General features: G+C 37.1%; 1 protein-coding gene across 1 annotated transcript in view; it reads right to left on the minus strand.

The window, feature by feature from the left end:
* LOC121368919 (A disintegrin and metalloproteinase with thrombospondin motifs 9-like) overlaps positions 1 to 25,419 on the minus strand; it is a 129,710-nt gene that overhangs the window by 28,982 nt on the left and 75,309 nt on the right. The window contains exons 10-28 of the mRNA XM_041493678.1: positions 25,151 to 25,307; positions 22,033 to 22,143; positions 20,117 to 20,280; positions 19,668 to 19,731; positions 18,851 to 18,965; positions 14,168 to 14,304; positions 12,958 to 13,075; positions 11,955 to 12,050; positions 11,341 to 11,507; positions 9,826 to 9,952; positions 8,992 to 9,118; positions 7,792 to 7,999; positions 6,681 to 6,845; positions 5,591 to 5,755; positions 4,053 to 4,268; positions 2,746 to 2,913; positions 1,962 to 2,186; positions 1,131 to 1,289; positions 156 to 335 (exon numbers count right to left, since the gene is read on the minus strand). Coding sequence (XP_041349612.1) covers positions 156 to 335; positions 1,131 to 1,289; positions 1,962 to 2,186; positions 2,746 to 2,913; positions 4,053 to 4,268; positions 5,591 to 5,755; positions 6,681 to 6,845; positions 7,792 to 7,999; positions 8,992 to 9,118; positions 9,826 to 9,952; positions 11,341 to 11,507; positions 11,955 to 12,050; positions 12,958 to 13,075; positions 14,168 to 14,304; positions 18,851 to 18,965; positions 19,668 to 19,731; positions 20,117 to 20,280; positions 22,033 to 22,143; positions 25,151 to 25,307 — 2,869 coding nt within the window. The remainder of the gene's footprint in view (positions 1 to 155; positions 336 to 1,130; positions 1,290 to 1,961; positions 2,187 to 2,745; positions 2,914 to 4,052; positions 4,269 to 5,590; positions 5,756 to 6,680; positions 6,846 to 7,791; positions 8,000 to 8,991; positions 9,119 to 9,825; positions 9,953 to 11,340; positions 11,508 to 11,954; positions 12,051 to 12,957; positions 13,076 to 14,167; positions 14,305 to 18,850; positions 18,966 to 19,667; positions 19,732 to 20,116; positions 20,281 to 22,032; positions 22,144 to 25,150; positions 25,308 to 25,419) is intronic.

The raw sequence follows: 25,419 nt of genomic DNA on the forward strand, positions 1-25,419 counted from the left end.
TTATTTCTCACATCATCAGACCTATACCTATCTCGACCCCGCCTGGGTGGTTTGTCTGTCTGCTGGCTGGCTATCCGTGTGCGGATGTACTGCTGACGCCTGTTGTGTGCGCGGGGCCTGGGGTCTGGGGTTTGAGATAGAGGGCGGTGTCTTACCGAGGACCAGGGCTTCTCATGCCAGTGGTTCGTCGAGGTGTTACAGGAGCCGATACATAGCCGCGTGTCGGCCGGGCGACGCGTGATGTCGCAGTTTGACTCCTCCAGCATCTGAGAGTTGGGGAGCTGACACAGCACGTGGCGACTCTGCTGGCCTTGTTCCTGGCATAATGCAGAACACTGGAAAACAGAAATAAATTTTTTAAAGTTTTTTTAAAGTGACAGACTCTAGTTTTTAAACACTACAACATATTTTTCACTATTAAAGCTTTTTTTAATCATTTAAATTAGATGTACTTACATTTTATTATTTAGAATATTTATTTTTATACATTATGGACATCCAAGTTTTTTAAATACCCCAAAATGCATTTTTCATAATTCTAAAAATGCACGTTTGTGTGAGAAATAATGGTTATCGAGCTTTAGTTTTGGATGGTATTTCCCTGTTTAAACATCACAGACTTTAGCTTCTCTCTGTCAGAAACTTATCCAAGTGTGTTACATGTTTGTAGATTAACCAAACTTAGTGTCCATTTTCACAGGCTGAAACTCGGATCTGCGACTTTAAAGGGACTGTTCAAAGTTTGATACTATTGTTAAGAGATTTTCAGTTAACAGATTGGTAGGTAGGAATTGGTTTAACATGTTTCCATTGAATTAAGACTCAAACATGCTCCCTCTGGGTAAACACTCTGACTTTGTACACAAAATAGGTAAGGAAGGAGACGGGTGTTAAAAACAGGCTATGAACAATTGGGAATAATATTTAGTGAGGAAAATAACCCTGGATAAAATATTAAAAGGCCACAATAAAAACTACTGACAAAAAAACCTATTGTTATAATTACAAACAGAACAAATACAGATCAAACTATATATAAATTACTTTCTTTTATTCTTACTGTACGTATCATTTTCAGATATTTTTCTCTAAATTATAAAAATTCTGTTTTTAATATAAACAAAGCTAACCTCTGTCCAGTCTCCGTGCACCCACTTAGGGCAGTACCCGCTGTCACAGTCACGGACCTCCCTGGGTTTCTGTGACATGTCACATGCCTCACTCTGACCTCTCTCGTCCTGACACACGACAAGTCGTCTCTGCCATCCTGTACCACAAGTGCTCGAACACTGAAACATCACACAGTCTAATTAATGAACATTCATATTATGCAGGAAACATTAACCATATTCAAATTTATATTAATGTTTGGTAACTACATTTGTATATAAAATATCAGACAGTCAAATTAATATTAATGATTTGTAACTATATAAAACATCACACCCAGTTTAATTAATGTTCAAATTATTTAATTATATATAACATCACACAGTCACATTAATATTCATGTTGTGCAGAAAAAATTAAACAGAGCCAAATTAATATTCAAGTTTTGTAAATATGCATGAAACATCACACTAAGTGAAATTTAAATTTGTATTTTGTAACTGTTCAAGAAATGTATTTTTAGTTGTTTGCCTGTTTGTTTGTTTGTTTTGTTGTTGGTGTTGGGTGGGGTTTTTTTTCTTTTGTTTTTTTTGGGGGATGGAGGGGTTTGGGGATACATATAAATGTGATCAAATTGCTTTCTTTTAGGATCTTATTAACTTTTTTAAGCATTAAAACTTGTTTATCTGTAAACCATCACATTGGATGTAACCACTTCCGATTGTTATGCCTAAATCTTACATTTTGCACTTATTAAATACATTTTGAAACACCTCATTATAAGATATAAACTGCTGCCAACACAGACTCATGCATTATGTTCTAAAACAAAACCAAATCACTGTACATACATGAGTCCAAGGTCCGACTCTCCAGTGACTGGTAGCCTCGACGCTGTTACTGGTAATGACGGCGATGTCAAAGTCGTCTGGAGTCTGACAGGTGCCCTCATTACACAGGACCTCGGCTACCGGCCGGATCGTCTTGTTACACATATTCTCATTCTGCACAGGCTGGTCGAACACCACACATGCCACATACCGCGTCTTCACGCCCTCGCCGCATGTAACCGGACACTGTGCAAGTAGAAATAATAGTCACTATGGGAAATATCATAAAGCTGTATACCACATTAAACATTTCATTTTTCATTAGTCTTATTAAAATAATTATATGATAAAACAAATGAAAAGAAAGTGTTTTGAAACTATAAAAAATGGATACACTCAAGGTTTTAAAACTGTCAAATAGTGACAAAAATAAATGCTGTAAAATTCATTTCTTCGTGGATCTATGGTCACATTATGTAAGAATTATCCTACTAGTACTTTCCAAAATTTCTAACAATTCTTTCAAATCATAAAGGATGGATGCTTTTAAAAATATTGCTTACGTAAATGCATAAAAAAGGAAACAATTTTTTTTTTAACAATGCACACAAAAAAAAATTAATTACTGTTAAATGGCATGGAAAACATATGTACTTTTCCAAGATATTGCTTTCTAAAATATTGCTCACATAAAACATCATCACATTCAATAAATCTTAATTGAAGATAGAAAATCCAAATACCGCATCTTTTCAAACATAAAATGAATACAAGAAAAGAAAAACATGATGCCACTAATACATACACTACTCCAGGTGCCCAAGCGCCACTCTCCACACAGTTTCCTGATACAGGTTTCCATGCTGACGGGTTTCGGCAGATGACTGCAGAGTGCGTTTGATATCCGTGTACCCTGATTGTCCATGCAGCTCACATAGCGATGATGAGTTCCGGGCCCACACGTCGCAGAACACTGAACACCAAACACAATCAAATACAATCAAACAACAAGCTTTCAAACATGTAAATCACATGCATAAAAAAAAAAAAAAAAAAAGAAATAACTAGTTTTGCAGTAAGAAAACAATAAGTCATAGTAATATATAAGGTCTTGTCCAAGGCCTCTAAAAATTGAAAGTTTTTGTAAACAATTAATGGGAAAGGAAAGGAATGTTAGTTTAACGGCACCTCAGACCATTTAATAAACTATATTATTACCCATATGATTAAAAATATCTTGGTACATATCAAAGTGATAAGTCCCATTAGAACACCAAGTGGGATGTAACACTTCGACATCACACGATGATGTCATCGATTGGCGCACTACAACCTTACAGGAACATCAACCAAACGAGTTCGAGTGATAAAAGTTAAGATTGATTATGGGAAATAAATAGGATATTAAACTCACTACTATTTCATATCATGTTTATGTCCCTCATGAAATAATTTTCATTGTCACTCGTTAAAGCTCACTCGGGACAAAAATATGATACGAAATGGAAGCTCACATAATATTCTATATGGTTATTTGATTTAGAGTTATTTTGACATTTGCATATGAAAGATAGAAGTAGCTCATGTGAGATAGCCATGTGGAATGTGTGTATTATTTAAAATGAGATACCATATGAGTTGTTACTGTTTGTAATTACAGTAAAGTACACTTACAACGAACATGCTTAGAATGAACTACTGCATAGAATGAACCAATCGTAAAGTCCTGTTTTATATCCCTATACATTAATAACCCACTTGTACAAGTGTGTACAATGAACCACTGCTATAACAAACTAGCTATCCTTCCGGTTCGTCATAAGAGTACTTTACTCTATTTCAATTGTTAGTAATTTTTTTGTGTGAATTTTATCAATAAAGAACAATTATAAATTTGACTGCTATACATCGGTAACTTACTTTTTAAAATGACAAACAATTCTTATATACTTTTAGTTAGCATTTTGTTTGGCCATTTAGTAGTTCAACTACGATATAATCCTGCCCTCATCAAACACTAAAAAAAAAAACATGAAAAAAATGCCACAAAAATGAAAAATTAACAAACACTCAAACCATATCCAAAACAAAAATCCCTAAAGGAACACTCACTTCTGTCCAGCTTCCAAATCGCCAGTATGCCGAGGTGCTTTCTTCCGTGGTGGGTGTGGTGGGTGGTGGGGACGTGGGACAGCTGCCAAGGAAACAGGATCGTTTGTCGATTGGCCGCGATGCTGCGTCACAGATACTGTCGATGAGGATGTTCCCCCTCGGACTCCGGCACCGCACCGCCCGCATGTGCTCTCCCTTACCACAACTCGATGAACACTACAAATAGGCAAACAGTAATCACTGAGGTTTTCTGAGAGTAAGACTTCAAGCAAAGACATTTCTTATAATTTCTATAATGCAGACATATGGTCTGTGTATATCTGAATGACAAAACCATTAATATTTTTTAAAATGTCTCTCTGAACATGGCTGAGTCAAAAGCATGTTTTCACCAAATCTGTCTTGTATTTAATACTTATTAAATTGTATCCCAGTAAAAATGTCAATAGATGCACAGTCCTAATAATTAGAATCCTTCCAAAGTTCATTTATATTTTAACAAATTGCATAAACTAAATTTGGATTCTTGGTTCAAACTGATGAAATTCCAACTTATTCCCAAGACTAGTAAAAACAGTTTTCTGAATAACTGCTTTATCTTCAAGCATGGATTCAGCACGCACACCCCCCACCCACCCCGACTATTTTTGGTCAAACAATATATATTACAGAATACCTGAAAAATGCACACTTATTCCGTTCACCTGTCGAGGACCTTTAAATTGTAACCACAGGTTTTAGATCCCCTCTATTAAAAAATCCTGCATCCGCACCTGATCTTCATAGATTCTTGAAAAAATTAGTAAAGCAGCGCAAGATATGCACTTGAACGTGCGGATCCAGGGGGAGGGTGCTTGGGATGTGTACCCCTCTCCTTAACTTCAATATGCCATAAAAATGTAGTCTTTAAACATAAGAATAATGAACTTATTTCTGTTTATTGGGGAGGGGGGAGGGTAGATGTAATATACTGATCGACTGGATGTTTCTGTAATAATACTGCTGATTAAAAGAATCCTTCATATGTATCCATGTGAGACAGGGCTATTCCACCCGAGGGTACATAATTTGTTGTCAGGGACTCGGCAAGCCTCGTCCCTAACATCATATTATGTACCCAAGGGTGGAATAGCCCTGTCTCACATGGATACATAATGGAGGACTATTTTTCTCCCATCCAGTAGATGACAAACAAGCATTTTGGGAAAATGTGAAAAACCTACATTTTTTATTTAAAATAATCATAACCATTGAAAAGATCGCACTGAAAAATGGTTTATACTAGAAGTATATACCGAAAATGAAAGTATAATTTCATTATGACAGCAGGTTTCCTTGTTTTTATGAAATATAAAAAGCATTTCTTGCTTTATTTTGCCATTTACGTGATGGCACCCAGTGTTAATATCAGCTCAAACAACAGAAGTCACGTTTTCATGCAAGACTGATTTATTCCGCATGGGTTGACATCATGGAATACGCCTGTCTTGCATGGCTAGGGATGGGAGAAAGAATAATCCTTCCAACACTATACTTACCGGTCCCCATCCGCCGGTGAACCACTCAGGACAGGTGCCCATGTTGCATTCCTTCTTCGTTCCAGGTTTCTTCTTGTTGTCACAGAAACTATTGCCAACGATGTCATCACCACGACTACACCACACCTTGCGGTGACGCTTACCAGTCCCACAACTAACAGAACACTGCAAAAATATAATCTACTTTAACAAGATGTGCAAATACCCTGTAGTACATGACTTAAATTATCATACAAGACATGGGTTTATGAGGGGACAACCCCTCCCAGGCCCAGTGCTGGAGCAAATCTTTGAATTCACGCAAAAATGTTGGAGACATTTGGACAAAATGAGCTGGCACGAAACCTTTCCATCATTCTGTAACAGAAAAATCAACCTCCACTGAGGGGATTCGAACCATAGACTCTCAGTACGAGAGTTCAGCGCTCTACCAACTGAGCTAATAGGGAAATTCCCACTAGCTAGTGCCAGTAGGAGCACTTTATACCAACTCTATTCCCCACCTCTAATGAAGCTACGTCCCAGAGCTGTGGGCCACGGGCAGTTGAACTGTTACAGGTTCTGACTGGGTTATAACTGTATTCTTGTGTTAAGAATATGCTCAATCCCTATGTTGGCTCCAAATGTAACAGAAAAATCAACCTCCACTGAGGGGATTCGAACCACGGACTCTCAGTACGAGAGTCCAGCGCTCTACCAAATGAGCTAATAGGGAAATTCCCAGTAGCTACTGCCAGTAGGAGCACTTTATACCAACACTACTACAGTTCTACTCATTATATTAGTATTAATCCATAAGAAAATGCTTAATGATTCATTTGCAACCCTATATAGCTGTTTGGTAGTAATACTAATATTAATGAAAGATGTTACCCAAATTCGGGCATTTTCGTTTAATTTGGGCAAAAACCAGCTTCCCTTTCCCCCTAAAAAAAATGGGAGCCTGTATGCCTATGGAAATTATCAATAAACAATGAATGTTCCCTTACATACAACTCTGTCCATTCAATGAAAAATAACAAAGAATGCTCCCTTAGACATAACCCTTTTCAATCGATGAAAATAACAATGAATGCTCCTTTATACACACCCCTGTCCATTCGCTGGTTTCCCACAATGCACAGGGCTGTTCGTTGCATGCCTGTGAGAGAATGCGTTCCTTTTTGCTGCATCGCTCATCCGGCACATCGTTTTCCTCATCATCCACGCACCGCGACTGTCGATACTGCTTACCTCCACCACACGTCTTAGAACACTGTCAAACAATAATTAATCATGTTGCAAGTTTTATTTTAAATTATTTCAATGTTTTTCCCCACTTAAATTTCAAGCATGATACCTAACAAAGAATTCAGCAAGGGATCTTTCACATACACTTTCTAATAGACAAGACAGGACAAACCACGGTCTTTGATATACCAGTTGTGGTATCAGAGAATGGATCTATGAAAGGGGTTAGATCCTATTACTCAATCATCCCTTGCGACTGCTCTACTGATCCCTGAGATATAAATTAAAACGACTGCATCATCAAAGCTAGTCACAATTAGTTCTGTGCAAAATTCTGTTAAAAATTCCATCCTGCTACCCCCTGTGATAAATTTTTACATTTTAAAAAAGCCCCGTTGTACTGAAGTGGCCTAAGATCACAGTAATCTTTCCATTTGGTTGACCAATGCAAGTAGTCTGTTGTTTGACTGTGATTATTTCATGGCAGACAGCTTTGAAGTGGCAACTATTAGACTGAAGTTGACAGGGAAGAGCATGTGCGGGTACGGGTACCTTTTTAATGTGCCCATATCCAATCAAGGTTTATGCACACCCACCCCGGACTTAATCTCTGACATCACCAGTGACCAATTCCGAGGCAGGAAGGAGGAGGGGGGGGGGGGGAATGGTGGAGTGGGGAGAGCATGTAGTTTGTAAACATGTGTAACTTGTTGACATTGAAGACCTTTCTGTGGTAATTCCGGCCTATGCAAAAGTAGTGTTTTTTGTGTAAAATGGGTGTACTCCGGCCACGTTTAGTGGGTGTGTTTGTTTAAACCAATATCCTGGGAGAAAGAGCTCAGGCAGGCAAAGGTACATTAAAAAATCCATGGGCCTACTGATATTAATAAAAGTGCTATAACCACTAACGCTATATAGCAACATAAGGTGTAAATAAATGTGGTCGGTGGCCAAGTAGTGCAGTAACTCACTGGTGACCAGTCCGTGTAGGACCAGTACGTCGACAGACACTTCCCCTGACACACGACATACGTCGCAGGTTTCGCCCCGAGATGTCGGCAGTTCTTGTCATCAGTGATCTTCAGCGTGCCATCAGCGTTGGTGATGCAGTAGACAACCCGAGCTCGCATCGCTTTCCCACACGCCACCGGACAGGGCATCTCGTTCAGAACCTTCCATCTAGTAAGAAGAATAAATGATACAGTGGAATAAATATTGGGGTTAACTATCTCAAAATAAAACAGAAAACCATTACCAGTCGTGGATCCAGAAAATCCATTTGGGGGGAGGAGGCCAATGGATTCCTCAGATTCTCCAACATAAACAATGAAAAACATTAAATAAAATATTTATATCTTTCGCAAAATTTAGGGGAGTCTGGGCTCCCCTTAGATTCACCATTGATTACAGTAAGTGCAACATATAAATTAATGTTTACTGATATCGGAGATCAAGCGCCGAAGATGGCGCTGGATTAGCCATGTCATCAGAATGCCTCAAATAGCCTTACCAAGAGTAGCACTCCGAAGGACCCCTCCTGGAAAAAGGAAACGAGGAAGACCGAAAGAAACATGGAGGAGGACAGTAGAGAAGGAAATCCGAGAGGGCAGTCTGAGGTGGGGGCTGCTGGAGAAGCTGGCAAAGGACAGGCAGCAGTGGCGATCTCTGGTTACAGCCTTATGGGTTTCTTAGCTCGAAGGGGATTAAACTAAACTGAAAGTATCTAAACCAGAGACTCTTAGTGTAAGAGCCTAACACTATCAACAAGGCAAGGATTCAATGGGAGGTGTTGGATGTGTGTACATCCCAGAAATTCAATGTGGCCTCAAAACATCCAGTGTTTAGAAGAAAAATACAATGGTTTTTAGTGGAAAACACGTAATTTGTGGTCTGTAAACGATTACCATATAGATCAAACATGTCAGTATACTAATACAGTAGATGCCCTTTCCAAATGCTGAATCCCTCTCTAGAAAAATCCTATAACCTCTCCTGATAAACTGAGCCAAGAGTAACATTCTCACTAGCTACTGCTAACAGCAGGACTTAATAATCGACTACTACCAAAGTATTAATAAAATATCCAATAAACAAAAAAAAGACTTGTCTAAAAAAAAAAAGAGCTTCAAAAGTCATCTTCTGTTGCAGAGAAAAGTAGTACTGTTACTTACTCAACATTACATCTGGTATTGCAGTTCTCCCGTAGCCTTTCCGGTCTTGGCATGCCCTTACAGTGTTTGCTCGACACCAGCAAATTATCATCAGCACGAATACACACTATTTTCCGTTTTCGTTTTCCTGAAACAAACACTATAATAGCTGAATATATATTCATGAAATGTTTTGTCTTTGAAATTAAAAAGATTATGAAGGATCAGCAGGAAGTAAAATATTTATGTCACTGAAAACTATCAGGAATTAAGTAAGATAGATTTTTTTCAAAATTGAATAAACAAATAAATTAAGTCAGTTTTCTAGTGGTCAAATAAGTTTTCTAGTGGTCAAATGTTATAATGGGAAGGAATATTTGTTTTACAATACCAAAGCTAAAATTGGTGAATTACAACTTATAAGATCATTATGTTGGTTTATAACAACAGTTATGTGATCTAAAGAATAAGGGAAGAAGCCTACTGCTACCACATAATTTATCTTACTGGTAAGCAGCAAAAACAAGTTGCCAGCATGGTTCAAGATCAAGTGCTGCTTTTATTATTTCCCACATAACTACAGTGAAACCCCTCTAAACTGGACACCCTTGGGACCAAGAAAAATGTCCAGTTTTAAGAGGGATCTGGTTTAGAGAGGTTAAATTCTATCCTGGTTTTTAAAAAGGGACTCTGTAAAACATCCTGTTTTGAGGGAGCTGCTGTTTACAGAGGGTCCGGTCTTGAGGGGTTTTACTGTAGTACAAAACATCTAATCAGGTTTTCATATCTTCCCACATATCTAGTATTGAGGCTGCTTTTAAAGTGGTCAGTGTTTTCTGTGCCCTCGTTACACACCATGACAGATTCGGCTGCACTTCTTCCAGGGGCCCTTGTTGGTCCAGCGGAAGGTCACGTACGGCCCCACAGAGATCGTGTAGCTGTACTCGATGTTCGGGGGAAGCAGACGGCCAACGGACAGGACCTGGGTCAACACAAACAAAACATCATCAAACTTGTCAATAACTTCACTCAAACTTGGGTATCTCATGTGAACAAAAACAAAACATCAAACTTGTCAATAAATTCACTCAAACTTGGTGATCTCATGTCAACAGAAACAAAACATCAAACTTCTCAATAAATTCACTCAAACTTGGTTATCTCATGTCAACAGAAACAAAACATCAAAGTTTTATCATTGGACACAGTCAAATATTACCATTAAATACTGTAAAACTGCATGATTAAAAATGCCATTACATGAATTTTTTGAAGCAGTTCAGTGTTCAAGAGGACAGGTCTTTTCATCTTAATAGTCCACTTGTGTTGTGAAAATATTGATTTGCAGACAAAGGTTTCTAGGGAGACAATTCCCTACGGTCAAATTTGATTTTTTAAGTCAAGAGTCAAAGGAAAAACAAAACAAGGGCTGAGGGTCATGCCACTGTATTTAAACATGCTAAATCTGATATTTTATTACTCAATAAGCAGAATGTTTCACAAAGAGACTGTTTGTTTTGCCATTCAAGGTAAGTATACAAAAGAGATCTACTGAATGTAACCTCATATATTACCTGTCCAATACTTCTTGTATGACATGTGTTTACAATATAGAAGTGATAAGAAATAGAGGAGCTATGCTCATGATATGAATAATGATTAAGCAATACAATGCAAATTTAAACAATTTCACGTCAAAAAATAAAAAAATTGGAATGTTCACCTACAATGACCACATTTGTTACAGAATACTCTGATTATATTATTTTTTTTATTATTGTTAATAAAAAACATTTGCACACAATAATACCCATAACAAAAAAAACCAAAGCACCGAGTTCACCATAGCAAATGGAACACATTTAGCTGATTGGAGAGAAAAAAAGTCCAATATTTAAATGGAACCAGAATGAAACTTATTAATTAGAAAGGAACTACATTATAGGCACAGAATGTATAATTTAGAATGTAAACTATATTCTCCTGTCTGTTTTTGAATAAAGATATTAAATTATAACAAAAGAATATACTTGTCAAAGGGAGATAATTCACAAAGCAAAATTCAGTTTGTGGATAACATGTCACAAGGTTTTGGTTACAATACATTAAAAAGAAGAAGTTTAAATGGAAATAGTTTATTTCACAAGAGTGAAACTTATTAATTAGAAAGGAACAACATCAAAGGTAGATTATTTAATGTGACAGATTTTTAAAGAGATTTGTTTTTTTCAACAAGCTGCTTGACACTTTTATTGAGTTAAAATGCCATCAGACATATTACATCTACTGTGACTGGTTTCTTAACTGTCCAGCCGAATATATTACATCTACTGTGATTGGTTGCCTAAATATCCTACTGAACATATTTACATCTACTGTGATTGGTTCTCCAATGATCCTACTGGAATTAATTTTCTCCATTGCTTGATTAGCACCACTGTATTCGAGAATTCCACTCTGCACTTTGATCTTCCACCTCTCTGTCCGCACAATGAAGTCTCCATTCAGTATGTAGTTGCCACGAGCATTCTTCAGTGCTGAAAATCAATATTAAATAAATAATAAATAAATAATGTTTAAGAAGATTTACTCATATCTTAGCTAAAAGGTCCAACAGCTGAACCTCCATTGTGTGCATGCTTGCAGCAATTCAGACTTTACTTTAGTGTGGACCTTAAAACTTTTCTAAAGCATGATGCTAAAGGATTAAACATATGTTGGGCTCCACAAAACTGTTAATTCTAGATTCAACACTTTAAATCACACCTATACAAATAGCAATTAGTTAAAAGTTGGAAGACTTTTTTTAAAGTATCCTATGCACAAGTAACTTGGGGACCTCATAGTTAAATGTTTTTTATTTTAGGTTTTGATAAAGTAAACACCGTTAGACTCTAAAAGGTCTTATAGCAATCTTTATAACACAGATATAATGATATGGTCAAGTGTGTTTAGTTCAGGTAAAGCCACGAGCAACATTGTACCTAGATAGTTGTCATCATCTTTAGCCTTTTCCATGCCATTCTGTGTTACTAGGATGTTTGTCGCTCCTGCAGGAATTGTTACTACACGGTTGTATCCTGTAAATAAAAATAATAAAAATTATATTCAACTATTTTATTTCAAATAATAATAATAATAAACACCAACCTGACATTCTCATCCTCTACTGCTAATAAAGCTGGTCTAACCCATGGCACTAACTAATGACTGCCGGTAGTAGGGGAGTATAGTATGTAGTTACAAGTGTCTCTTAACAATGCCAGACATAACTATTGAACACCATACTAAGAGGTCAGACTAAGCCCACAGCTAAAGATGATCAGGAATGGCAGGTGTGTCGCATGGATAACCACAAGAGACAAGCACCTGCTGCAGCTGGAGAAATAAGGACTGGCATGTGGAGGTGGACAGAAAAAGAAGTTGAAAGATAAGAAAGAGGAATTGCCATATCGGGAAGAAATGAGATGGAATTCAAACAAGAAAAAGGAAATAATAATTTAAAAAATAAAACTATAATAATGATAATAATAATAGTTTTAAGGGAGCAGTTGTCCCTCCTCTTGAAAACACAAAAGAGCCCTTTTTAAGTTTAAAAGTGACTTTTTTTCTCTTGCCGTATATTACTGTGCACTGATTCATGTTGTACTAAGCATTATCTCACCATCTCAATATTTTAGGCTAAGTATGGTTCTCTGCTATTACCGAAACAGAATTCTCACAATATTGTAGTTTTTTGTATGATTTCTTGTCATTAATTTACACACAGATAAACCATTCTAAGCCAATACTCAGCTCCGAGTCATATAAAGTGAACACAATGGGAGGCAGCATACAGACTGGTACAACTTAAAGGGAGATAATAGCTTAGACCATTCAAGTTTAAAGGTAATAGGATAAACATTTACAAACAATGTAAAACAACAGCATAAGTATTGCTAACAAAAAGAGAGGTGTTACTGTAATATGTATGACACAAACACCCACCATATATTCTGTTGTTAAAAGCTCCTTTCACCGTTCTACAAGAAGAGTTATCTCCCCCACAAATTCCACACTGGTCGCGCTTCATCCTAGACCCGAGGCGGTTTTCACAACCTGCTCGCTGAAATCACAAAACCGTTTAAGAGCAGGAGACACTAGTTTCTAGGCAGTGCAAAATATGTTCAGTGAATTACAGCTTTTCATAACTTTCTGCATACATCATTTGACTGCTATCATGTATTTCCAGACTCCCAAGATGATGGGTTCCCCACCAAAAAATCCAATAACACTATTTGCTGCAACTGATATTTCAAAATACAAGTTCTGGGCCAGTATTTTCAAAGCTATGTTAGCACTACAATATCTTAAAACCATTGTACGGTGTGTGTTGTAGTGACGTCATAGCCTATGACAGTTTTACAATATCATAGCGCTAAGATAGTTTTGGAAATCTGTAGCCTGGTTCATACATTATTACCTCCAGAGGCAGATCCCAAAAATATTTTGCAGGACTAACTCGTCAAAATGACATCCCAGTGGGGAAAAAGTAAGTGGGGTTTAAAAAAGGACACTTAAATATATTTTTTTGAGGGTGTGTGTGGGGGGGGGGGGGGGGGGGGGGGGTCCTCTGGTCTCCCCAACCTCTGATCTCTGAATCAATAGACTTTAATTTCAACTTTTAGATACATATCCTTTGTGGCAAAATGGACCTATAATATTGCTTCAACATACTGTTAGAAATACTTCAAAACCAGATTTGAGGGGAATGTCTCTTTGGAAATTCATGCATTTATTGATGTGATATCATCTCTCTTAAAAGTCTTATTCAATTGAGAGTCCACCTTGGAGTTAACCCCATCGCAACCCATGCCACAACTGGTATATCAAAGACAGTTGTGTGTGGTATGCGGTAGCAGGTAATTTTAACATGCTCATATACCACGAAGCTTTCGAACATGTCTGACCCGGGTCCCGTTTCTGGATAGCCATAATGCTCAAGATTAGAAGGCACTTAATGCAATTTCAGTCATTTGCAAAAATTACAACATGCACCAAGGTGACTATTTGTGAAAATAAACATGTCACAGTATTAAGATGGTTTACAGTATGAAAGTTACCACATTAGTAGTAAATTAAACTCCAATACCATGTGTTCTCTTATTTCCTTCCATCAGTTTAATAAGAATATCAACTTGTGAACAAGTAAACTTACTCGACACTTCCCATTGACGCAGATGTCGTCCGTGTCCGGTCCGCACTTGGTCCCGTCAATCACTTTGTCTGCCATCTGGTAGTAGGTGCTGGTGGTCTGTGCGCGACACAGCAACTTACAGGCATCCTTGAGACGCACTGGCAGAGAGAATAACAACATCATTAGTTAAATATCAGGGCCCAATTTCACAAAACACCGTAAGCCTAGTTTTGCAAGTAAACATAAATCTACGACTAAAGCACAATTTTTATTACTATTGTAGTTCAACAAATATAGTTAGAAGAACACATATTTCATTTTCTTTTGTCTTTAAAATACTCCAGCTTCCATAATTTTTGCGTGAAATTGATGCCAAACGCGTGAAAACGCACGACCGGTATAACTGCTAGTAGCAGACGTAAACTTACGATGTTTAGTGAAATGGGCCTCAGATTATAAGTCATATATTCAGTACAATCCAACAAATTCATTCAACCAATCTAATCCATTTCAACCCAATCAAGCCAAGTGGTAAAGCACACTCCTGATGCTTGGTCAGTCTAGGATCGATCCCCATCAGTTGGCTTACTTAGCTATATCTTATTCAAGCCAATATTCAACAACTGGTGTAATTACCCTGTCTGTGAGATGGTGCATATAACAGATCCATTCTTCTCTCATTACCTGTGTGGTCCTTAACCAATTAACCCTAAATACAAATGTGTTGAATGTGTTGTACATTTCATCTTTCTTTCTTTATTGTTTTTTTTGAAATGACATGAAATGAAGTGAAATCAAACATGTCTTCCTTCCTTGCAATTCAATCCAGTCCTGTCCTGTCCAGTTCAATCCAATCTGATCCAGTGTAATCTAGTCTATTTGATTTTATCTAATCCAATCCAATCATATTCAGTTCAACCTAATATACTAGTAAACAGAGTATCGCAAGATATGAGTAATCCAGATAAATATGGACATTTATTATTAGATGTATGCAAAGCTACTACAATGTTTATTTTCAATGGGAGGATGGGTGGTGATAAATATATTGGAGAAACTACTTGTAAAGATTGCAGTGTGCTAGATTATTGTATAGCATCTTTTGAATCAGCTATATTAATTAATAATTTTAAAATATTAGAATTTTCATATTTTTATAGTGATGTACATAAACCTGTTGAAATATATTTATCTAGCATTGATAGGTTTAATGACAATCGAGTAAAGCAGGTAGCTACTAACAATAAAATAGGATGGCCTCGTAGATTTGTCGACTCTGAAGCAAACACATTTGTAACAGAAATTGACATGGTTTTCATTGACAGCTTGGTGAAGCAGGCACGGTCTGCACGTGCAGGTCAGAGTGACCCAGAACAAACTGTGAATACTATTGTGACTGATTTGTCGAATCATTTTATTAACACCGCTCGGAAAGTATTTGGTGCGCTTAAAATAAACTCAAGTAAGAGAAAACCAAAATATGCTTGGTATGGGACGGAATGTAAAGAAATGAAAAAGAAGTTTAAAAAGGCTAAACACAAATATATGGTAACAAAGTCTGAACGAGAAAAAGAACAAGTTAAAATTATTAATAGACAATATAAATATGTTGTTAATAAACATCTAAAGAAGCATAAACAGAAATTACAAACCGAGTTTACGCGTATGTTAAAGGAAGACCCTTCGCAATTTTGGAAGTTTTTGAACACCAAAACAAAACGAACAGAGAATAAAATTAATATAGAAAGTTTGTATGACTTTTTTAAGAATCTGAATAGTAATTCGAATGATGAAGCGTTTGATTTTGGAATTCCAGAAAATTTGGATACAAACGAACTTGATAAAGAAATAACTAAGGATGAGATTATGAATGCTATTAACAATTTAAAATGCAGAAAAGCTGTAGGAATAGATAAAATAGAAAATGAATATTTAATTGAAACACGTGATTTATTACTTAATTTCTATTTCGAATTGTTTAATTTGATTTTAGAAACAGGTATTTTACCGGAAAATTGGCTAATTGGAATTATAAAACCTATATTTAAAAAACAAGGAGACGATACTAATCCAGAAAATTACCGACCTCTGACTTTATTGAGCTGTTTTGGGAAATTACTTACCTCGGTTATAAACCTTAGGCTTACAAAATATATTGAAGAAAATAAAATTCTTAATAAGGTGCAAGCAGGATTTCGAAAAGGTTATTCAACAGTAGACAATATGTTTGTGTTACATAGCATAATTGATATTTTAAAATCGTCAAAGAAAAAATTGTTTTGTTGTTTTATTGATTTTAGAAAAGCATTTGATAATGTTTGGCGAATTGGACTCTGGCAAAAATTGATCACTTATGGAATAACTGGTAAAATAATGACATTAATTATAAATATGTATAGTAATATTAAATCATGTATTGCTCATAATAATACAATATCTGGATTTTTCCCATGTGAAAAAGGTGTTAGACAAGGTGAAAATTTGTCGCCATTATTATTTTCTTTGTTTTTGAATGACTTAGAGACCTGGTTACAATATAATAATTGTCAAGGAATTACGGTAATGGATGTGCGATCTGATGTAGTGCTCCAAAATGGTTTAAAGTTATTGTTGTTATTGTATGCAGATGATACAGTACTTTTTTCTGATAATGATATTGATTTACAATATATATTGAATTGTTTTCAAAAATATTGTGAAGACTGGCATTTAGAGGTTAATTACAAAAAGACTAAAGTATTAATTTTTGGTTCAGGATATACAAAACAAAAGAAATTTCAATTTAATATTAATAATATTGTTATTGACATAGTTGATAGTTATATGTACCTTGGAATTAAGTTCAATAAAAATAGAAAGTATACCCAAGCTATAAAACATTTAAGTGAACAGGCTTCTAACGCAACTTTTTCCTTATTAAGAAAATCTAGAAATATCAGTTTGCCATTAGATTGCATTTTTAAAGCTTATGATCATATGATTATACCAATTATGACATATGGTTCTGAAATTTGGGGATATAGTAATATTGATATTCTTGAACGCTTACAAAGTAATTTTATTAAAATTTGTTTAACATTAAAGAAAAACACTCCTAATTATATGTTGTATGGAGAAACAGGTAAAATGCCGATTCGTTTACAAATATATAAAAGGATAATATCATATTGGTGTAAAATTATTTTGGATAAGGATAATAAATTAATCTCTATTTTATATAAGAATTTATTATATAAATATTGTAACGGATATATGTCTCCTTGGTTAGATAATGTTAAACGTATTTTAGATAATTGTGGGCTGAGTTTTGTGTGGCAACAACAAGGTTTCTCAAGTAAAGGATGGTTGATATCTTTAATAGAAACAAGACTTAAAGATCAATTTCGCCAAGAATGGAATAGTAATAAGTTAAATACCTCAAAAGGTAAAATTTATAATTGTATTAAACCGGAATTTAATCAAGAATTTTACATATTTCTGCCAAAAACTGTTTCACTTCCGTTGCTTAAATTTCGAACTGGTAACCACTTATTACCTGTAGAACGAGGTCGTTGGAGTAACATCCCTTACTTGGAAAGATATTGTACATTATGCCAGAATGAGTGTGTAGGAGATGAATATCATGCTTTGTTTGAATGTCCTGCATTTTTGACAGAAAGAAAATTATTTAAAAAAAAAGAATTTATAACACGACAAAACTTCTATAAGTTTTCTATGTTGTTGCAAGAGAAACGGCTGTCAAGATTACGAAAACTTAGTAAATTTGTTAGTCTTATAATGACAAAATGTAGAGATCAACAGTAATTAAGTTTATTATTTGTAGCAGTATATATTATATGTATGTACAGTATGTTATACATGTATATTGCCACCATCCACCTTGGCACATGTACCACCGTTGGTGGTCTTTATGTGAATAAAGAAGTTGAAGAAGTTGAAGTAATCTATCTAATTAAATTCAATCAAATCCATCTCTCCAATCCTTCCCAATTCCTACCAGTCCATCTACCCACCAATCCATTGCAATCCAATCATTCATTTACCTAAACCATCTACCCACCAATCCATTGCAATCCAATCATTCATTTACCTAAACCATCTACCCACCAATCCATTGCAATCCAATCATTCATTTACCTAAACCATCTACCCACCAATCCATTGCAATCCAATCATTCATTTACCTAAATATTGATTCAGGGGTGAGATGTAGCCCAGTGGTAAAGTGCTCGCTTGATGCACGGTCGGTTTGGGATCGATCCCTGTCAGTGGGCCTATTGGGCTATTTCTCACTCCAGCCAGTGCACCATGACTGGTACATCAAAGGCTGTGGTATGTACTACCCTGTCTGTGGGATGGTGCATATAAAAGATCCCTTGCTGCTAATCGAAAAGAGTAGCCCATGAAGTGGTGACAGTGGGTTTCCTCCCTCAATATCTGTGTGGTCCTTAACCATATGTCTGGCGTCATATAACCATAAATAAAATGTGTTGAGTGCATCGTTAAATAAACCATTTCTTTCAAATATTGATTCTTCTAAAAATAGCATAAATTCTATTATATCTTGGCAAACAATCACATTAGTCTTTCACTTCTCAAGGAAGGAAATATTTTGCTTAATTACACTATTAGAACTGAAATTCTTCTCCAATGTTCTCTCAGGTTATTTCCACACATAAGTAAAATGTATAAAGAAAATCTTGCCTCCTGAGTATTTTGGCACCCACAATGCATTTGGTGGCAGCCCGTTTATGTGGTATTTGTTGCTGAAGTTGGCACATTGTTGTTCCCGGAAATCCATGGTACTTGGTGGGCAAGCCTGAGTGAAAAGTAAAAATAAAACACATCTGGTGATTTAAATGATAAGTATTTATTATCTACAGCAGTCACTGAATTTACATTTAATATCATTCAATAATGATGACAGAATTAATTTTTTTAATACTGGGTTTTTTAAAAAGTGAATGCTTTTACAGTATAGTAAAACTATATAAACAACTACAAGCAAAAACAAGACTTAGTGACTTATCAAGAGAAGCAGCCAAAGTCTTAAACCAACAGTGTTGATGTATAGTCAAAAATGAGATTTAAAAAAAAAATACAGTAGAATTTCAATGGGTCGAACTCGCAAGAGTCAAATACACTGTAACGCTCGAACCAAACACGAAGTCCTGATGGGTGGAACACTTTCTTGAGCACCGACGGTGTTCAAGACAACAGGATTCAACTGTATATAAAATATTGTACATTTTGAAATTAAGGAAAGCAAATCACTGTTTCAAAATTTGATGCATTAATGCATATAAATTTAACAGATCTATTGATAAAGAAATAATGCATTTTAATGTGTACCCAATACGTGATGTGTATTTTTGTGCTGGGTTGTTTCATTTAATGTGTACCTGTCCCAGTGCAATAATATAATGACTAGAGAATCTTCCAAAACTAAATCAGCTAATATCTGTTTTTCGAGCTGACATTAAAACGTAATTCAACAAATACAGAAACTGTGAGTACTGACCTTGGTGTTACATGATCTGTATTTGACCCGTTTTCCCAAGCAGTATCTCCCTCCATCGGCAGGACTAGAAATAAAATAAAAACATTCATAGATCTTAGACAGATTATTAAACAAACTTAGGTAGCACAGATTTAAATGGCCAACTGACATATTTCATTGTATACTCTGCATTAGCATTCTAATGTGATAAGTGGGTGGGCTTTTGTTGGATGGAAGGATGGAAGAAATGGATGGATGGATGGATGGATGGATGGATGGATGGAAGAAAGGATGGATGGATGGATGTTTACAAACACCCCAGTAGGAAACATCCATTGATTACATCAAGTAGAGGTAAAGTATACCAATGAATTACAATTTTAAGTTGACACATTTCAATCCATTTAATAAAAAGAACCAAACAAATTAATATTTCCTCGGAGGTTGAAGAGAAGATAATAACACCGTACGTGGGACTGTCACACTTCCTGATGCTGGTCTTGATCCCACCTCCACACGACCGAGAACACACGCCATATTTCTGCCAGTTTCCCCAGCCCCCGCTGAGAGTCTTGGGCGGAATCTTGATCACACACTCCCCTCGCCGACACCAACATTTCTTCTCCTTACAGTGCTGTTAACAAAAGACGTAATACTTAGCTTTTGAAAAACTACTGCAATAACAACTATATATAAGTGATATTAACTTAAAACATGCTAGAATATAAAAATCTATTGAGAATTTTTTTTCATTTATCTATTTTATGGTTTAAAATGAGGGCAAATGCTTAGAGAAATAATTGTGGGTTTTTTTTAAATGTTTTATTTAACGACGCACTCAACACATTTTATTTATGGTTATATGGCGTCAGACATATGGTTAAGGACTACACAGACATTGAAGGAGGAAACCCGCTGTCACCACTTCATGGGCTACTCTTTTTGATTGGCAGCAAGGGATCTTTTATATGCACCATCCCATAGACAGGATAGCACATACCACGGCCTTTGATGTACCAGTCGTGGTGCACTGGCTGGAGCGAGAAATAGCCCAATGGGCCCACTGACGGGGATCGATCCCAAACCGACCACACATCAAGCGAGCGCTGTACCACTGGGCTACGCCTCGCCCCTAGAGAAATATAAAGACAACACTTGAAATTTTTGTAAAAATTAAGATTTTGGACTACATGCTATTAATATGTTGCAGATTACAGGCTCAAGTGATGTTGTGGTTGAGCCACTGGACTTCAGACTGGTCGGTACTGGGTTCACATCCTGGTACTTGCTCTGACTCAGAATAAGTTAACGACTCAGTGGGTAGGTTTAGGTAGTACTAAACCAAATAACTTCCGGCTGGGTCAAAGTTCGAGGTGCACCCAACTTTTGATAGAGAAGTGAACACCACAAGTCCTGTGATTGGTGATAAATGTGAGTTTGTTGGTTGTAAAAAAGAAATAGTTTCATCTAGGCCAAAAATGGATGCAATTTTATTTCATCTAGTACCACTGTGTCAAGTAGCCTTGTGCTTGAAACATGTATGGGGTACCTGTAAAAAAAGTACTCAAATTTTGTGTGGAACTAGGGTAGCCATAGATGCTACCCATTATCTGACAAATGAGTAGCTTGACCCCCAATTTTTTCTGATTCACTTTAAGGGTGAGGGGTGGTAGTATTTATTTCTGTGGCGTTTATGTCGATTGATATGTTGCACATATGGGATCCGATTTGGTAGTATACACCCTGTAAGTCCACTACACCAACTTCTCTCACTAACCACTAATGACTAACCCACTGTCGTGGACAGTAAGCCCAGATAGCTGAGGAGTGTGCCCAGGATAGCGTGCTTGAACCTCAATTTGATAAAAGCATGAAAATTAGTTGAAATGAAATGAAATAAAATAAAATAGGCCTGATTTTATTAAAGGTTTCAGCCTCGACTTTCAAGCTTTATATGCACAGACCCGTGAATACCTCAGCACGTTCTGGAGGCAAAACACTTTTAATCATCTCTTAGACTGGTTTTTACACATAATGTTAAATGAATGTGACAAAAGAAGATATGCTGGAAACCAGTCAATTTGTTCATGAGTGTTTTGTTCTCCTGAACACACCTTGGTGCATAATTTTTTTACAGGAAGGAAGGAAATGTTTTATTTAACGACACACTCAACACATTTTAAACACAGTTATATGGCATTGAACATATGATCAAGGACCACACAGATATTGAGAGAGGAAACCCACTGCTGCCACTTCATGGGCCACTCCCCTCGACTAGCAGCAAAGGATCTTTTATATGCACCATCCCATAATTATTATTTTTTATTATTATTATTTTTGTGACTGTGTAAAAGAACACAAAGAAGAGAAAGTGTATTGTTGCCTTGTTTCTTGGGTCCATGCACGTTGATCCATCTGCCCAGGGCATGTGCTGTGTCCTGCATCCAGATGACTTGTGGGAAGAGTTGGTGCACCACAGGCGCTCACACGTTTGCTGAAACAACAAATTGTTTTCTTGTCACAGTGTCTTCAGATAGGTAGACAACTTAGAAGGAATAACAATTTTAACAAATGTTCTCTTAATGACAAAACATCATTAATACATAGAGAATAACTAGTTAATAACGTTGGATATCTGCTTTATCCTGTGAAGGTAAGAATGGGAAATTCCACAAGACTCTGCCAAGTGGAATTTCTCATTCGGCCTGAACAGGATAAAGCAGATATCTGATGTCATTAACTAGTTATTATCTTTATTCTGCAGACCATAAAAATTAAGGGGAAAAGCTATTATTTCTGTTATTTCAACCACATTGTACGATGACCTAGAGGTCAAATGAGCGATTTTGTAATGTAGCTATGCGTGTGATGTCACAAGAGTGATGTCAAAAGTCATATCCTGCTAGTAGCAGGATATAACTTTGCTTTACCCGTCATCCTATTCTGTGAGTAGAACCGGTGGTGGCAGGATAAAAGTGATTTAAACAGCAGTCTATTTCCATCACATATACTGAACAACAACACAAGTACACATCAGGTGATGGTTACTTGATCATTAGGTTTACTTGATTACAACTAATACATGATACATCAACCTAATTATCGAATCAACTAGAACACTTAGGTTTAGGATTAGGGTTAGAATTAGGTTTAGGTTTTCTTTTAGACTTACAAAAAAACATCATGGAGTACCTTTGACACAACGTGTAATCTGACCTAGTTCCAATCTGACTCCATGTACTAATGGCTAATTTTACCTTTAATAACTATTTATTATCTTATATCTTTATGTACACATGAAAATAAATACGTATCCCGTGCCGAAGACCAACTCACCATGTGTGGACAGAGAATGTATCCTAATTCACCATGTGTGGACAGAGAACATATCCTAACTCACCATATGTGAACAGAGAACATATCCTAACTCACCATGTGTGGACAGAGAACATATCCTAACTCACCATGTGTGAACAGAGAATGTATCCTAACTCACCATGTGTGAACAGATAATGTATCCTAACTCACCATGTGTGGACAGAGAACGTATCCTAACTCACCATGTGTGAACAGAGAATGAAATCTTAACTCACCATGTGTGGACAGAGAACAACTCACCATGTGTGGACAGAGAATGTATTCTAACTCACCATGTGTGGACAGAACATATCCTAACTCACCATATGTGAACAGAGAACATATCCTAACTCACCATGTGTGAACAGAGAATGTATCCTAACTCACCATGTGTGAACAGAGAACGTATCCTAACTCACCATGTGTGAACAGAGAACGTATCCTAACTCACCATGTGTGAACAGAGAACATATCCTAACTCACCATGTGTGAACAGAGAATGTATCCTAACTCACCATGTGTGGACAGAGAACGTATCCTAACTCACCATGTGTGGACAGAGAACGTATCCTAACTCACCATGTGTGGACAGAGAATGTATCCTAACTCACCATGTGTGGACAGAGAACGTATCCTAACTCACCATGTGTGGACAGAGAACAACTCACCATGTATGGACAGAGAACATATCCTAACTCACCATGTGTTGACAAAACAACTCACCATGTGTGGACAGAGAATATATCCTAACTCACCATGTGCGGACAGAGAACAACTCACCATGTGTGGACAGATAACATATCCTAACTCACCATATGTAGACAGAGAACAACTCACCATGTGTGGACAGAGAACATATCCTTACTCACCATGTGTGGACAGAGAACATATCCTAACTCACCATGTGTTGACAGAGAACAACTCACCATGTGTGGACAGAGAAGACCGACTCACCATGTGTGGACAGAGAACATATGTCTTGTCGAAGACACTCACCATGTGTGGACAGAAAACTCACCATGTGTGAACAGAGAACGTATCCTAACTCACCATGTGTGGACAGAGAACAACTCACCATGTGTGGACAGAGAACGTATCCTAACTCACCATGTGTGGACAGAGAACAACTCACCATGTGTGGACAGAGAACATATGTCTTGCCGAAGACACACACCATGTGTGGACAGAGAACATATCCTAACTCACCATGTGTGAACAGAGAACATATCCTAACTCACCATGTGTGAACAGAGAATGTATCCTAACTCACCATGTGTGAACAGAGAACGTATCCTAACTCACCATGTGTGGACAGAGAACGTATCCTAACTCACCATGTGTGGACAGAGAATGTATCCTAACTCACCATGTGTGGACAGAGAACGTATCCTAACTCACCATGTGTGGACAGAGAACAACTCACCATGTGTGGACAGAGAACATATCCTAACTCACCATGTGTTGACAAAACAACTCACCATGTGTGGACAGAGAACATATCCTTACTCACCATGTGTGGACAGAGAACATATCCTAACTCACCATGTGTTGACAGAGAACAACTCACCATGTGTGGACAGAGAAGACCGACTCACCATGTGTGGACAGAGAACATATGTCTTGCCGAAGACACTCACCATGTGTGGACAGAAAACTCACCATGTGTGGACAGAAAACTCACCATGTGTGGACAGAGAACGTATCCTAACTCACCATGTGTGGACAGAGAACAACTCACCATGTGTGGACAGAGAACGTATTCTAACTCACCATGTGTGGACAGAGAACAACTCACCATGTGTGGACAGAGAACATATGTCTTGCCGAAGACACTCACCATGTGTGGACAGAGAACATATCCTAACTCACCATGTGTTGACAGAGAACAACTCACCATGTGTGGACAGAGAACGTATCCTAACTCACCATGTGTTGATAGAGAACAACTCACCATGTGTGGACAGAGAACGTATCCTAACTCACCATGTGTTGACAGAAAACAACTCACCATGTGTGGACAGAGAACATATCCTAACTCACCATGTGTTGACAGAGAACAACTCACCATGTGTGGACAGAGAACATATCCTAACTCACCATGTGTTGACAGAGAACAACTCACCATGTGTGGACAGAGAACTCACCATGTGTGGACAGAGAACATATCCCTTTCCAAAGACCATCTCGCACTGCTTGTTGACGTCGTACAGCTGTCCCGGGGCGTGCAGCATGGCCGCTGTCATCTTCTGGTGGTACTTGCGCACCCTCGGCTTATCCAGCAGGCATTCCGCAAGACCTGCACTGCACAAAAGGGGAACAATAAAACGCTCTTTTAGGTTATGTGATATGCTGAATTACAGGGGGAAATGCTATTTTAGGTTATGTGATATGCTGAATTACAGGGGAAAATGCT

Source organism: Gigantopelta aegis, chromosome 3 (genome assembly GCF_016097555.1).
Source record: "Gigantopelta aegis isolate Gae_Host chromosome 3, Gae_host_genome, whole genome shotgun sequence".
Lineage (NCBI taxonomy): Eukaryota > Metazoa > Mollusca > Gastropoda > Neomphalida > Peltospiridae > Gigantopelta > Gigantopelta aegis.